This window comes from Amblyomma mixtum, chromosome 1, assembly GCF_055824585.1.
Source record: "Amblyomma mixtum isolate Tamu chromosome 1, ASM5582458v1, whole genome shotgun sequence".
NCBI lineage: Eukaryota > Metazoa > Arthropoda > Arachnida > Ixodida > Ixodidae > Amblyomma > Amblyomma mixtum.
This window is the reverse complement of record NC_143012.1, coordinates 83,659,201-83,676,206: the sequence shown is the minus strand read 5'-3', so window position 1 is coordinate 83,676,206 and position 17,006 is coordinate 83,659,201. Positions and strand designations below refer to the sequence as shown.

Here is a 17,006-nt window from a genome sequence, read left to right as displayed (position 1 = left end):
TCTTATTACAGCCGTAGCATGCACACATCAGACCTGATTCACTGCAATCCACCTTTGGAGCCCAATCGCAGCCTTTCCAGTAACGACCGAGGCATTGTCAAAAATAGTATCTGTACATGTGCTCCAAATAGTAAAGGTTTAACAGTGCATGTCAGGAAAAAGTGCCTTAAAGCTTGAATAGAAATTAAAGCTGCCCGATACTTGTTTTTTTTTTTTTCAAATACAACATTGGTTACAATACCAGCAACAACAAGAGAAAAACAAGAATCTGGAGCAGCTGAAGCATTAAATAAGTGCAGTCGTTCTCATGTGCATCTTTTTCAATCGGAGAATACAATCCTACTCTCCACGATTTTCGTTTCCCTCCGACACGGGTTTCCTGCCTGTTGTGGCCAAGGCGGTGCCGACGGCGTCCACGTGAGGCTCCGCTGTGACACGGGATGCAGGCAGGTGGGCAGGAAGCGGATCTGGAAGGAGAGGGCGAAGAGCATTCAGGGGGCTGCGGAGATTTGCCAATGCCATAAACTATAGGCGAGGTGATTAGTACACTTCTGGAAAGAAGACGTCGGGGGCCTATTGCGACCCGCATCGTGCTGCTCTCAGTCAAAGAAGAGTTGTGTTGTGTTGGGTTTATTGGCGCATAAGCAGCTAAGGCTATCATACGCCAAGAACAAGGTATGGAAAAAATATGCTTGAGCAGAGTTTGAAAACAAAGTGGATAAAAACGTTGGTGTAAAGGGCCTAAAAGTTATTTTACTAACTAGCTGATAAAAGACAAGAATTTTAAAAATGTCTGATAGAGAAACTTTTAAAGGTTGGGTTACCTCCGCAGACATCCTTGGCTCGGCAAGGATTTCGAGGCTCCCAACAACTCAGAAAAAGACCTCAGCCTCCTTCTCATGATTGAGAAAGTGGCTGAGGTGTATAACTGTATGCAGTGAAGAACAGGGTGAGTAAATTAGAGTTGATGAAGAATACTGGCTTCCCTTAAAAAGCTAAAAACACAGGGTATACTGACAAGTGCATCTTCGCCTAAAATCAATGCTGGATGAAAAGGAATGTGTTCTTTGTAAAAGGTAGTAAAATGTTTTTTCCTTAGTGATTCAAGTTCTGTACATAAGAATAATATGTGGTTTATTGTTAGATCATCTCCGCACTTTTCACAAACAGGTTTGTCTTCTTTTGTAAGTAGGAAGTTGTGTGTGAGATGTGTGTGTCCAATACGGAGGCGGCATAAAATAACTTCGATGAAACGTTCTTGGTGGGAGCATGACTTCCATTCTTCTATAAATGGTTTTACTAAGTGGAGCTTATTATTACCTTCAATATTTCATTCAGACTGCCATTAATCTCTGAGCTTAAACTGTACTACCTTCATGCCATCTTTGTAGGGAATGTTCACTTTATTTCTTTGTTGCGAGCTTTTCCAGCACATTCATCTGCTTTCTCATTGCCAGCGATTCCAATGTGGCTGGGAACCCAGCAAAATTTTATGTCTTGTCCCTGTATTGTGGCGCTCGTTATGTTATGTATGATATCCCCGATTAGTGGCATCACTGCATTGCTATGGTGAAGTGAGGTTAGTATGCTCAGAGAGTCAGTGTAAATGATACTGTTCTGAATGTTCTCATTTATTATTTTTTCTACAGCCAGTAAGACTGCGTAACACTCGGCGGTGAAAATGGATGCACACTCAGGTAGCCGTACTATTTTTTCCCAATTATTCTGAACTACAGCACTTCCCACGTAGTGCGCCGATTTTGATCCATCGGTATAAAATACTTCGTATTCTCCGTATTTTTCGTTGAGTGCTAAATATTCTTGTAATATCTGTTCATGTGGTGTATGTTTTTTCCGAAATTGTGTTAATGTGAAGTCGCACACAGATGGTAGGCAGTACCAAGGCGGGAGTGGATCAGGTTTTCGGGCAATATTAGGTAATATGTTCATTATGTCTAGTTCTTGGAATTTCTCTTCAAAGCGGAGAAGGAGTGGTCTGATTGCTAGAGGTTTGTTGGTAAATAGTGTTCGAGATGGACACTTTGTAACGAGTGGGTAACAGATGTGTGTAGGCTGGGAACGGATCTTTAAAATGTATGAGCATGTGAGCGTTGTTCGTCTGTCTGCAAGTGGTGGTTCAATGGTTTCTACGTAAAGGCTTTTTATGGGTGATGTCCTGTAAGCACCAGTTGAAAGACGCAAACCCATATTGTGCACAGGGTCCAGTCGCTTCAAGTACGACGGCCTTGCTGATCCATACACTATGCAGCCATAATCTAAAACGGAACGTACTACAGAGCGATAAATCTGTAGAAGGCATACCCGATCAGAACCCCAGTGTTTGCGTGAAAGGACTTTAAGTATGTTCAGTGATAGCGACGCTTTCTTCTTTAGTGCGTTTATGTCAGGCAGGAAAGTAAGCTTTTTATCGAAGGTGATGCCTAGAAATTTGTGTTCCTTTTTTAAAGACAGTGTGGTTTGGTTTACGTGTAATGTGGGATCTGTGTGCAAGCCTCGTTTGAGTGAAAAAAGTAAGGCTACTGTTTTCTGTGGTGAGAACTGGAAACCATTCTTTTCTGCCCATGTTGCCAGTTTGTTGATTGTAAGTTGTATTTGTCTTTCACATGTAGATATATTGGAAGATGTGCACGCTATCTGAAGATCGTCAACATAGACTGTATATGTTATGGACCTTGGTATTATTTTGTTAAGAGAATTCATTTTTACAATAAAAAGAGTTGTGCTTAAAATACACCGTTGAGGCACTCCATTTTCCTGAATAAAATCCCTCGAAAGGGTTGAGCCTAGACGGACCTTAAATGAACGGTTAGATAAAAAGTCTTTAATGGAGTTCAGTATTCTGCCACGGATGCCAAGCTCAGCTAAGTCCTGGAGAATCCCGAACCTCCAGGTAGTATCATATGCCTTTTCTAAATCAAAAAAAGACGCTAAGACAGTGTTGCTTGTGTATAAAAGCTTCTCTGACAGTATTTTCATGGCGGACAAGGTGGTCTGTAGTGCAGCATCCCTTTTTAAATCCACACTGATGGATATCAAGAAGTTCACCAGATTGAAGAACAAAGGCTAGTCTTATATTTAGGACACTTTCGAAGGATTTGGCAAGGCAACTGGTCAGGGCTATGTGTCTATAACTGCTAGGAGAAGTTGGGGGTTTACTAGGCCTAAGAAGCGGTACAATAATAGCTTTCTTCCAGGCTTCCGGTATTTTCCCAGATATGAAAATTGTGTTAAAGAATCTTAAAAGTGCGTCCACGGCTGGCTCGGAAAGATGTGCAAGCATTTCATAATGTATTTCGTCGGGTCCTGGAGCATTTTTTTTTCCGGCAGACAGTACTTTGTTTATCTCTTGGAGGGTAATTAGACTATTGTATTTTTCATTTGCGCCTCCACTTGTTGGGAGCCTCTGTTTTTCAGCTGTGTTTTTGTATTTTAAAAAAGACTGTGTATAGTGAGATGAACTTGAAACTGCAGCGAAATGTTCCCCTAATATGTCTGCCTGTTCCTCTATGCTTGTTTGTGTGCCGGGTGTTGTTAAAAAAGGGATTGTGAATGGTGAAAAGGTGCCATTTAATTTTCGAACCTGCTCCCACATTTTTTTTAGATGGGATCTGACTGTTGATAGATGAAACATAATTCTGCCATGAAGCTTTCTCGGCACTGCGACGGACGTACCGAGCTTTAGCTTTTGCCTTTTTAAAATTCAAGAGATTCTCATACGTCGGATACCTACGGAATTTACCCCAAGCTCTATTTTGTTTTTTTGCCTCCTTACAGTCTTTTGTCCACCATACTTTATGGTTTTGTCGCGCTACTCCTGACGACCGAGGAATAGCTGTGAGTGCAGCAGTTATGATACATTTAGTGAACTTTTCATTTATTTGGTCGATGGTGAGATTTTCTAAAAGTATATTTTCTAAATTTGCTTTTGCTCTAAAAAGTGACCAGTCGGCGAGGTGAAGCTTCCAGCGCCGTGGTCTTGTGGGGATTATTTCCGGTGGGGATGTTAAAATGATTAGTATAGGGAGGTGATCGCTGCCATATGGATTGTCAATGACGTCCCAGTTAAAATCGTTAAAAACAGAAGGTGAACTAAAAGACAAATCTAAACAGGTCATTTTCCCTGAGGCAGGGGAGCAGTATGTGGCTTTTTCTGTATTTAAAAGGCCTACACTATTTGTGAGGATAAAATTTTCGATTATTTGACCCCTAGAGTCACAGCGCTCACTTCCCCAAAAAGGGGAGTGAGCGTTAAAATCCCCGACTACTAGATATGGTTCTGGAAGTTCATCAATGAGGCCTTGTAGATCGTGGACTGTTATTGTGAGATGTGGAGGAATATATACAGAGCAGATTGTAATTGTTTTGTAGCTGACAATGCTGACTGCAACTGCCTCAAGTTTTGTTTTCAGTCTGATCTCTTTAGCAGGGACGCCGCTTTGTATGACAATCGCGACGCCTCCCGAGAGTCTATTTGCCTGCTCACGATCTCGTCTAAAAGTTTTACAATGCTTCAGGATGTTCATATGTTGTGGACCTAGATTGGTTTCCTGGAGACATAAGGCTACGGGTGACATTGACCCTAAAATATTTTTTATGTCATCGTAATTTCTCAATATTTCTCGGCAGTTCCACTGAACTAGTAAAGCCATGTTTATGTTTGGGGTATGACCGATTTGGGGTTTACTTATGTTCTGGGGCCGTTATGGTGGCCCTGCCTTTTTTCCGCTCAAGGGAGCTGTTCCGCCGCTGCAAAGCGGGCGGATCGGGAGTTACCTCCATCACCTCACTGGAGGTGCTGGAAGACCGCGGGGAAGCCGCGGATGTGTTGGTGTCAGGCCTCCCCCGACGGGGGGAAGTCCTGCGGGATGCTGACCCATGGGCCGGCACTCCCTGGCTTGGAGTTGGCAGAGCAGCTTTCGCTGTCCCTGCCTGGGGCGTGGGTGGCCCTGCAACAGGCGCAGTAGAACTGGCCGCGGCAGGTGTCGGAGTGCTGTGTGGTGCTACGCCCCTGCGCACCACACCAGCGAAGTTTGGTTTCGCTGTGAAGGAGAATGTGTTAAGCGCAAAACGCCTTCTGGCTTCTTTGAATGAAATGTTTTCTTTGGTCTTAATGGTGATGATTTCTTTCTCCTTTTTCCAGGACGGACACGCCCTGGAGTATGCAGCGTGGTCGCCTTCGCAGTTTGCGCAGCGTAGAGCTGCGTCGCATTCCTCAGACAGGTGGTCATTTGATGCGCATTTCGCGCAGGTTTTGCGGCCGCGGCAGCTCTGTGAGCCATGGCCAAACTTCTGGCAATTAAAACAGCGACGGGGATTGGGTATGTAGTGCCATGCGTTGACTTTCAGGTATCCTACTTCGATTGTTTCAGGCAAGCTGCTGGTGTTAAATGTGAGGACCATGTGTTTGGTGTCTATTTCCTTGTTATCCTTGCGGATGTTGGTCCTGTGGACGTCTATTACATTTTGTTCGGATAGCCCTTGAAGCATTTCAGTTTCTGTTAGGTGGATAAAGTCAGCCTCTGAGATAACGCCTTTGACTGAGTTGAGGGATCGGTGGGGAGTCACGGAGACAGAGATGTCCCCTATGGAATCGATGTTTGCAAGTTTCGAGCACTGGATGCTCTCACGTAGTTCGAGGAGTAGGTTGCCGCTTGACATTTTGGATACCTTGTAGCCAGGCCCTAAGGTATCTGTTAGGCATTTGGTAACAAGAAATGGGGATATGATTCGGGCATGCTTTTGTTCACAGTTACTGTGTATAACATGAAACTTAGTGAAAGTTGGTTTCTTTTTCATGAAAAAGTCTGATGCTTCGTTCCGCCCTCTTTTGAGAGAGCGATCGTGTTTGGAAAGGGGGGGAGCATAAAAAATTGATGTTTTTGGGTCATGGTGCCAGCCACCCACCATGGAGTCCAACAAGGGGACGCGACAGGAACTTGCGAGCAAGTCCTGCCCACGCCAGCTGTACACCTTAACTATAACCTAATATGACTCAACTCAGGGTAGTTGGTCACACACGGTTAACCCTCGCCGCCAGGAAAAAGAGGAACAAACGAAGAAGAGAGGAGGAGACAGGAGAGTTGTACGAAAGAGATAGGAAAGTGAAAGATAGAGGGGAGGATAGGAAAAGGCGACTGCCGATTTCCCCCGGTCGGGTCAGGCCGGAGGTGCCGTCTGCAGGAAGCTGGGGTCAAAGTGGTGTGTTGCCTCCGCCGAGGGGCCTTAAGGGTCCAAACGCTCGGCATCGGCTCAACCACCAGGATCCCCTTTTCCCCGGACACAGCGATGCCACACACGGCTAAGAGCGGATGCTCGGGTCCGTGGTGACGCATTGTTCACCATCATTCCCCTGCGGGGATGTCCCTGCGGATGCTCGGGTTAACCCCGTGGTGTCGCCACTCACCAACGTCTGCATGCTGCAGACGCCTCCCTGCGGGGACAGTCAAAGAAAAAAACGCCGAAAATGTGAACGTAAAGAATAGGTGCAAGCATAAAAAAAATAAAAATGCTTCGCAATATGCGCGCTTGTAGAACAGCTTTTCACGCAAGCCAAGAGCTGATGCTTCTGAACAATTAAAGCCCCTGGAAATTTTTAAAGTAGCGACAACCTTTGCAGAACGCCGCCTCTCCCTCTCCTGCGCCCGTCGCCTCTTCCCATTGGTCGATGGTTTCGCGCGCAAAAGTCCTTTAAACCCGCGCTTTTCGCCGCCGCAGACGCCATATTGTCCGCTCCAACCGCGCACCGTAGGTTCGGCAGGCGTCGTTGCGGACACTGTGCTTTTGCTTGCTGTGAAGAACAGCGGCTTTTGTTTTGCTCGGAACGTCTGTCAGTCACCTAACTTCAAGCCGTTTATCTGTGCGGCATGACGGGCTGCTGCGCCTTCGGGTGCAAGAACCGTCACGACGGCGGAAAGCGGTTCTTCGCGATCCCATCATAGAAAACCGACGCGGGCTGGAGGAAGGTTTGGTTATACAGAATTGGCCGGGCGAATTTTAACGCAACGCCATCGACCTTACTTTACGACGTAAGGGACGTGCTTTCAATAGCTGCTGAGTTTTCCTTTTTTTTTTTCAAGCTACGCTGTGCAGTGGTTTGTTCGCGATAGAGCGTATGGGCGCAGTAAGCTCGACATAAGGGCGCTTGCGTTGAGCGCATCGTGATTGCACGCACACAAACGTGTAAGTGACGCGAGGCACACGTCTAACTCTAGAGTGACGTTCCTTAAATTTGAGCGCATGCCGCAGTTAGACATACATGCTTACTATAAGCGCAGATCAAACTGCGCTCTGGCATGGTGAAGCGCACGCGTTACATTCTGCAGTCGCGCCCGTGCACGCGTGCGTGCATGTATATTATATATATATATATATATATATATATATATATTAAAGAAAAGGACAAAAAGAAAATTATCGCGCGATATGCATCGTCAAGGCACCGTAGGAACCGCTGGTGGAAGCACCAGCTAGCGCGCTGGCTTGCGTTTACTCTCGAAATATGACCAGTAGCTGTGGGTATGCGTGATAGTGCCCATCGTAAGTGGGTCGCGCGTTTCCTGTCACATACTTTGTAACATACTTCAGCGTTCTCGCTTCCCCTTGACGCCAATGATGAACGCTTTGCCCAGAAGAAGACAAGTCCCCTTGTCGAAGCGTTGGCTCAAGCAACCTGAGGTTTTCCCCTCCCTTGTTCATTTTTGTGATCGCAAAGGACCATCAACCACACCCTCTCTCTACCATAGTTAGGAGAAGGCTACGAATGCGAGCAAATCTGTGATAACCTCTTTTGATAACACGTGTTTTAATCTGAGTGTGTTTGAAATTTTTATGTTTAAAACCTGATGTGTTCTAGAATGTGTGTTTAGAATGTATTTAAAACTCCATGTGCTTTCATTTGGAGTGTTTTTGTTCTGTAGGGTGCAAATTTTACGTCGGTGAGATGAAGTGTGAAATTGAATCCCCTATAATCTGTACGAGTACTACTGCCGAACTGTACATAGAGGGGGCCGGGCTTTGTCAAGCCGCAGTTATGCGGCTTTTACCCGTCACCCCCTTTTCTCCTTGAGAGAGAAAATAAATACGATTTGATTTGATTTGATTAATGCTAAAACGTTTTTTTTTTGTATAACAAAAGGCTTTCGCTTTACCGATGTGCATTTAGTACTCGGGCTGTTTCCGAGCCTGAGCCGGGCATGTCTATACCTCGCGGGCCGGGTTCGGGCCTATATCGAAAAAATCGGGCCGGGCTAGGTAGCGAAAAAGGTTCACGGGCTCGGGACGCGTGAATAATTAAGGCCCGTGCAGTGCTCTAATAGCGACTATACTTATATGGAAGATTATCGGACAGATGTGTTAAAAGCGAGGTAGGTTTTGCTTTTCACTAAATGACTGATACCGATGAAACATTTATGAAGAACTTTATTATCCCATTGCTGGCAGGCGAAGAATATTTGCGAGGTAGGTTTTCTCCTTACTAAGTAACTATTCCAAAGAAAATTTCAATGCGGGAGTCTATATCGTTACAGTTCATGCAAGCAAAAGAACATTATGGGAGGCACAGATAAGTACACACATAGCGTGGCCTTCATACCGTATTTCGAGCACTCCCTCAAGCGTCTTACCTGGTCCGCGATACACTGCAGCAGACCAAAACTAAAAGCCACTAGAAGAGCGGATGAACCACGGGAATTAAGAATGCCTTTTAGAATGTCAAGCCTGTGCATCCGTTGTAGCACGTCCAGCGTTCCGGCGGGGACGGTCGTTCTGTTTGCATACTCTTCACCAAAACAGATCACCGCAAATTCATTCTACGGCCTCGTGATTCACGGTCACGTTCAATGCACGCCCCACTCTCGATGTCAAACTTGGCACGCCGCATAAAGCCCGGCGCACCCGGACACGGTGCGCGTGCGGCTCTACCAAAACAGTGCTGAGTGCATCTATGCGTGCTCATTTTTGCCTTTAGACGATTCAATGAAGCATGTAAATGTTACTCCTAAGTCACCGATCGATTTATGCAGCGGAACGCACGGTTAATGCGGAGACATAGAGAACTCGGCAAGTACGGGAATTCAGCGCAACGAATTGAAAAGGAGCGTTAGTTCCTTCGGAGCGGGCTAGAGGTCGCCACCGCAGTCACATGAAATCACAAAGAAAACAAAAGTCGTTCGCCCGGCGCGCGGGGAGGAGGAAACGAGAGGGAGGGCGTCTTGTCGCTACTTTAGTTTTTTCAGGGGCTTTATGAACAATGAGAGCTGCGCGCCACCTCGCCAAGAGCTTAAGAAGTTCTACCCACAAAGGAAAATCGATGCATAACGAGTCGCAGTAGAATTGACGGAAAGGTTTCTCATATATGCAGCTTGGTTGGCTCCATTCTAATCCCTTTAAATCCGCGTGCATAAGGAATCCACGCTGAACACAGTGCAAAGCCCACATCGCGGAGTACCAGCAACGGCGCCAAGCGTTGTACAAATCGTGTGTGTGCAGGCCGCCAGCACTCAGGTTTAGCTGTAATGTACTTAACGTTGCTCGGTGCAGAAACCGTTTTGCGATGTCGCCACTCTCGACCCATTTCGCTTTCTTAATTTCGACGTCTACAGGAATACGTTCTGTCTTTGCTGACATTGATCTCTGTGTGTAGCGGTAATATGCGCACCACTTTTGGCAAGATCAATTATATCGCGGACCACGGAAGCACGACTGACAGTTGACACGAAGATTTTGTTCTTGTGAACAAAAGGTTTATAATTTTGTTTTGGGGGAAAAAATCGCTGCAGCAGTGTGCAACGAAACTCTGTGGTGTTGTGAGAAATTTTCATGTCAATAGTACTTCCTCATCAGTACTTTATGTCATCAGTACACATAGTATACATAGTAGTATACATAGTACACATGCTTTTTGTGTGAAAATGAATACGTTGTTTTGAAACTGTCTCCCCTGCGATAATGCCTTCGAGGCGACGCAGGTATTCTGTAAATAAATAAATAAATAAATATAGAGATGCAAGACAAGGCCCACCTCTTGTCATGAACCCGTGGTGCATGATGGCCTCGATGCTGCGCCGCCTTGCGAGTTCCGGTTGGAGAATCCACCGGATGAGGGCGCTCGCGTCGGGGGACACGGTCGAGGGTATCGTGTATTCATTCCTCTTGATTCTGGCGTAAATCATCGCCTTCGACGACGAACTGAAGGGGGGACGCCCCACCAGCAGATTGTACCTTCGGAGAGCAGTTCGCGGCCTGTCAGTGTCCGCACCGTCCGGCATCTCAGCACGTCACAGCGCGAAGGAGTGCGGGCACAGCAATGCCACAGGATACCCCTGCCAGCTAATATCCCCATGAAATGGTAACCTAAGTGCGGGAAAACGACGCTCGTGATGCACCTAAGTGCCTGGATTTGAACGCGAAGTGGATTATCTCATTGTTTCTTAACATGAAGAGGGACCGTACAGTGATCTTTATGAACAATATTTTCTCTGCGGCATCCGTAAGTTGCTTGCTGGAAGATACGAATACCCGGTTGCGTACCTGGGAATCACGGCAGACACTTTTCAAACCAATTTTCTCGACACATGAACGTCGCTTTCCGTGTGGTGGCCGGCGTCTACGATTCCCGACATCATATGCACGACAGCGGAAGGACTTTGCAGACGACTGCCCGCCAAGTTGGCGGTAATGAGGGTTGCAAAGAAGAGTTTGGGCTTTACTATAATTAGCGCCCTATTTACTGATTCTTAGCTTTACTCGCAAACGAAAATTAAAGCATTACGAAAGCTCAAAACCAATAAAAAAATAAGAGTCATGATATCTACCGCATATATGAGAAAGTGTTTTATCCCGATAAAGCATACCTGCAACATCGTTGAATGAACAAGCATAATTCACCTCTGCGGGTTACGGTACCTGACTAGCTGAAATACGAAAATTATGGCGCCTGAAATTTTTATCACTGAATTGGCAGTTTATATATAGCGTCTATAGCTCATTTGTAAAATTCACATCTATTTCACTAGACGGAACGCGACTGGGAGCAGCGCGCTACGATGTTTGAGCAAAACCAATCACCACCTTCAACTCTGGCCCGACTTGCTTTGCCAGCTCGAAATATAAGTGAATGCCACCTGTATGATACCTGTCTGATAATACCTGTGTTATAATACCTGTATGATAATACCTGTATGACAGGTATTACGAGCTGTCGTTGTTAGCATTAACGTTGTTACGAGTTTCAAACATATCTGCACAATCAAGGGATACTTACATTATACATCCGACGGACCTGATGTCCACTTCGTGGCTGTAGCCCATCTTGGTCAGCATCTCGGGAGCCATGCAGTTAGCGGTGCCGCAGATGGACCTCTTGAGTTGGCCCTCGTGGTGGAGGCGCGTGGCGAGCCCGAAGTCGGCCACCTTGAGTTGCCAGTCCCTGGTGAGGGGCAGGTTTCCAACCTTCAGGTCCCGGTGGATGACCTTCTCCTGACCCAGGTACTGGCAGGCCAGGAGCAGCTGACGCATCAAGCACCGCACCTCCGCCTCGGTCAGTGTCTTGCGGCACCGGAGGACATCCTCCAGAGACTGCGAAATAAATGCGCTCATGAAGCCTGCGGACGACCCTTGAAGGTTAGACACGCTAAAGAACACGACAAATAAAACGGAGATTCCTTCAGCATGATGAAGTTAGCGCCAAAAACGAGGACCATAGTAGGAGAAAAGACACAACACAAACGCTTTATTGTGTCTTCTCTCCTACTTTGGTCCTTGTTTTTGGCGCTAACTTCATCATGAATAAAATTAAACTCGCCCAACTTTCCACCTTGCTACTGTAGATTCCTTCAGGTTCAAGACTGGGACATGCCCACTTTAGTACACTTGTTCAAATCACGCTAGTTTGATGAAAGCTTGACTGAAGTAATTGTTTTTCGTGGTGCAAAATTCAGGGTCCACACGAGGGCACCACAGTAGTATATGACCGGTTTAGAAACAACGAAGGCAGTTTGCAGTCTTTGGCTTTGTTTGCTTTAGTTTGGTTTAACGTCCCACAGCGACTCAGGCTAAGAGGCACGCCGTAGAGAAGGGCTCCGGAAATTGCGACCACCTGGAATTCTTTAACGTGCACTGACATAGCACAGTACGCGGGCCTCTAGAATTTCGCCTACATCGAAATTAGACCGCCGCGGCCGGAATCGAACCCGCGTCTTTCGGGTCAGCAGCCGAGCGCTATAACCACTGAGCCACCGCGGCGGCTGCAGTCTTTGGCTGCGCCCTAAATTGTGCTTCCAGAACGCAATGGGGCCCTTCTCACTGAAATTGCCGTGGCAAATACAGGCCCAAATACATGCTGGCATAACACAATTTCATAGAAGCGGTTTGGATGACAGAATACTCTTGATATCCTGTCATCAGGCCTTCAAAATAACGTAAGTGAAAGGCCGTCAGCTGTGTAAGAGGCGATAAGTAAGAAAAAAACGACGCCACATTTTTGCTGTAATGTTGATTTTCGCTTTGCACAAGGTTATAATGCGCTGTTAACGACACGCCAGCTTCACGCATTCAACGTTTCTCTTCGGAAAGTAAATTTGGTGAATGAATGAATGTTCTCTTACCAGCAGCGTCGTGTGAGCAGTGCTCGACAAAATCCTACTACCCTAGCATGTCAAACATTCTCGGACAAAAATTCGACAACATCAGATAACATGAGCAGCATCTTAGAATCAACGCGAAGAAAATCAGCGCAAATGGAAACCACCGAGAGCAGGAACGTTGACGCACCTGCATGCACAGCTCCAAGATGAGGTACACGTTCTTTTCGTCCTCAAAGTGGCTGTGGAAGTCAACCACGTTGTTGTGCTGCAGGCTTTTGTGGATATCGATTTCCTCGCCAAGCTACAGAAAAAAATAATAATTAGTCTCCTAGGAAAGGTTGCATTAAGCGGAAAGAAAAGAAAAAAAAGTGGTTAACTAAGCTGTTGCTGATGATTATTTAAAAAAAACTTTACGCTGAAATGAAAAGAAAGCCGTAATTATGATTGAGGTAATCGGTCACTAGAACGGGATCTTGAAATATGCGTCTCTACTGCTATTTGTGTTGCAGGAATCAACTGCAAAATTTTGTCCACTGCTTGTGACCTTCCTCTGCAGACAAATAGCTTCATGGAAATTTAGAGAAGCATTCAAATGAGGTGCACAAATTGAAGTTTGTCTGTCTGGATACGTTACCGTTAAGTTACTTGCAACGAACACTGAAGTTAGATAAGCTGCAGAGAAGGCCAGAAAACGACTCACAGGGCCGGTATTCTATAAAGATACACTATCCATTTCGAATAAATTTGGTCCTATCGCATTGGTGACTGTTGTTCATTCTTGCTGCTAAGGCTTTCAAGCGTCTCTGGGAAGCGACCTCACTATTGGATGTCACCGTACTACAGCCAATGGTTGGATTGGTTGGTTTATTGGGGTTTACCGTCCCAAAGGCTATGAGAGACGCCGTAGTGGAGGGCTCCGGAAATTTCGACCACCTGGGGTTCTTTAACGTGCACTGACATCGCACAGTACACGGGCCTCTAGAATTTCTCCTCCAAAGAAATTCGAGCCGCCGCGGCCGGGATCGAACACGCGTCTTTCGGGTCAGCAGCCGAGCACCATAACTGCCGAGCACTGAGCCACCGCGGCGGCTAATGATAGCGTTGATTCCCTCTGATGCTAGAAAGTTGTAACAGCATGACTGAACAGTGACCAAAGCGGCAGGACGAAATCGAAAGTGGGCAATGGATGCTTATAGAATACGGCCGCCGAGCCCAAATGCACGAAATGTTTGGGTTTGGAACCGGCTCGCTTTGCCGAATAGTCATTATGACGCATACGCGAGCAGGGCGAACTTTATGGGGGGACGAAGGGGGATACAGCAGCCAATCCGCAATCACGCGAGCTTTCTCTTGCGTTCGAGAGATGGCGCCACCCGATTTGAATATGCGAGGTTGCAGCCGCTACCATGCTCAGCCGTCGTTTTGTTTCCTTTTTTTTGTTATTTCTTCTTTTCTTTTTTTCCAAGTGGTTTGGTGACGTCACCAAACTACGGGACGTCACGTCACGTGGTTTGGTGGCTGCCCGGCCGCACCCAAGGGCTGAACTGAGTGATTGCAATATGTTACGCATAAAAATTTCCCTTTAGCCGGTTCAGTCTCTTTTTTTGCGTACTGCTGCATGTTTCCTGTACAGCTCCCAGTTACCTTTCGAATTAGGCTGTTTTGCTCTAGAGTATAAACTTTTCTGTTTATTGATGCATCGCCTTACCTGTCAAGTGAACCATTTGTTGTGTGTTGACGAGGGGATGGCAATTTTTGAATATATTAATCTTTCAATTAAATTAGCTTGTCATGAACTATCCTCCAATTTTCCGCACTTTCACAGCAGAGAAATGCGTTTAGGAATTCTTCAGAAAATTGACGAAAGTTCGCTCAAGATTAGGTCAACATTCGCTCGCGCATACTTCGTAGATTACCTTACTTTGCAATTCAGGCTTTTTAATTGGTGGCAGTGGCGGTCCCAGCGATTGCTTCTAGGGGGTGGGGGGGGGGGGGGGGGGGGCGGACGGACTTCCTTCTACCAAAAAAAACAGAAACAATGATTTTTTATTTAAACTCTATTTGTACAACAATTATGTGTGCACTTTGTTGACAAATCAATGGCGAACGATAAGATGTTATACCATAACTCATGCTTTGAATGCTAACGGTTACTTGAACAATATGTATATGTAATTCATATCTATTTATGATTTATATGTGAATATTGATCACGTAACCATTAACTTATATAATTAATATATATTTACGCGGCGGTCGAATTTCGATCAAGGAAAAATTCCAGCAGCCCACGTACTGTGCGATGTCAGTGCATGTTAAAGATCCCCAGGTGGTCGAAATTTCCGGAGCCCTTCGTTACGGCGTCAATCATAGCTTGAGTCACATTGGAACGTTAAACACCCATAAAACACACAAACAAAACAGATGTATTTATTTCACAATATTTTAAATTGAATGATAGTGCAAGTCATGAAGCGCAAAACTGTGAGGGTACGTCAGGACCGCGATACCTCGACAGTCACGTACGAATTACCCTCTTATAACTACCAACCTGTTGCATAACTAAATAATGTTGTGCGATAGTATTAGCTTACAACGTGTCTTACTAGCAGCAGAAAACTGGTGTGATAAATGACATGTCTTTAAATATGGTTAAGTGTAAGGTCCTGCATTTCCATAGACGCTCCAACTTAATACCACGCAGCTATTTTGTCTGCGGTTCCCGTTTACATGCTACAAAAGCGTAGAAATATTTTGGATTACACCTGTCTGAAGATTTTACTTCGTCAACGCACATCAATCACAACTGTAGCATCCAGCCGATCCCTTCGCTATCTTCAACGCTCAATAAAGTTTGCCCCAGCACATGTAAAATTACTAGCCTACACCACAATAATGAGCTCAAAATTAGAATTTGCATCCGCCATTTCGTACCCGCCGCGGTGGCTCAGTGGTAAGGCGCTCGGCTACCGAGCCGGAGTACCCGGGTTCGAACCCGACCGCGGCGGCCGCGTTTCGATGGAGGCGAAACGCAAGAGGCGCCCGTGTGCTGTGCGATGTCAGTGCACGTTAAAGATCCGCAGGTGGTCGAAATTCTTTCCGGAGCTCTCCACAACGGCACCTTCTTCTCCCGTTCTTCTTTCACTCCTACCTTCCTCCCTTCCCTTACGGCGCGGTTCAGGTGTCCGCCGATATGTGTGAGACAGATACTGCGCCATTTCCTTTCCTCAAAAACCAATTTACCAATTTTTGGTTTGGTTTGGTTTATGGGGTTTAACGTCCCAAAGCAACTAAGGCTATGAGAGACGCCGTAGTGGAGGGCTCCGGAAATTTCGACCACCTGGGGTTCTTTAACGTGCACTGACTTCGCACAGTACACGGGCCTCTAGAATTTCTCCTCCAAAGAAATTCCAGCCGCCGCGGCCGGGATCGAACCCGCGTCTTTCGGGTCAGCAGCCGAGCACCATAGCCACTGTGCCACCGCGGCGGCCATTTACCAATTTTTACCGCTATTTGTAACCCACATGAGGAATACCTTTCTGAGAGCATAGAAACAATCAAAATCACGCCATTAGATTTGTTCATTCCGATTATTCATCCTAGAGAAGTGCAACCGACCTGAAGAACCGATCCAGCTTGCCATATGGGCTTGGCAGCACCGCAGCTATGTCAGCCACAACTCACCTGCGCCGTTTGTTCGTCCTGCAGGTATCCATCTGCCTCCTGCGATGCAGTGACTCTCGCCCGAGCGAACCCTGGAATCCAGCTTGGACCACAGCCCGGGTTCCAACGGTAGACCGTCCGACCCCCGTACCGCTGCATCGCATCCGTCCTGCGGACCACATGCCAACAGCAAAGCCCCGTCAGTGCCCGGCAACGCCCCTTCAAGAACAAGCTCCGAGATTATCGCTGCCACTGTCAGCTTCAGCGATAGCTAACCACCGGAAATCAGCCTCCTCGCCGCATCACCCCTTTATAAGCCCGACATCACCCCGCGCCGTCTTCAACGGGCTTGGCGCAGCACCGCAGCTATGTGAGCCACAACTCACCTGCGACCTTTGTTCATCGTGCAGGTAAACACTTCATTTTTATTTATTTATTTATTTCAAGATACCCCTAAAGGCCCTCTTCAGGAGGGCATTACATAGGGGGTGGTAAAAATTTCAACTTGAATACATAGAAGGAACATTAACATGAGTAACAGGGAAAAAAAGAAGAAAAGAGCAATAACTGGTAGTCAGCAAGAATCGAAATGTGGCGAAACAACAAGAAGCAAAATAAACAAAATGAAATGAAAAACAAGACAAGAAAACAGAAAGATAAAAACAACGGAATAAGCAAAACGAAAAGAAAAAACTCGAACACATTGCGGTGAGCAGAACAGAACTAGAAGAAAACTACACA

The 17,006-nt window shown here is 46.2% G+C and overlaps 1 protein-coding gene across 1 annotated transcript; it reads right to left on the bottom strand.

The window, feature by feature from the left end:
• Positions 1-339: 339 nt before the first annotated feature.
• LOC149367012 (serine/threonine-protein kinase PLK1-like) lies at positions 340-16,668 on the bottom strand. The gene is made up of 6 exons (XM_089572534.1): positions 16,652-16,668; positions 16,287-16,434; positions 12,790-12,903; positions 11,282-11,595; positions 10,040-10,206; positions 340-467 (listed from the first exon to the last, which is right to left on the bottom strand). Exons 1-6 carry the CDS (start codon positions 16,666-16,668, stop codon positions 340-342), a joined length of 888 nt encoding a protein of 295 aa, XP_089428660.1.
• Between the last annotated feature and the right edge of the window lie 338 nt (positions 16,669-17,006).

Coding starts and splice junctions, on each gene's coding strand:
- LOC149367012 (XM_089572534.1), bottom strand. Junction 12,904..16,286: donor AGGACGAACAAACGGCGCAG/GTGAGTTGTGGC, acceptor TTTTTTCTGTAG/CTTGGCGAGGAAATCGATAT. Junction 468..10,039: donor CCACGGGTTCATGACAAGAG/GTGGGCCTTGTC, acceptor CTCTCCTTCCAG/ATCCGCTTCCTGCCCACCTG.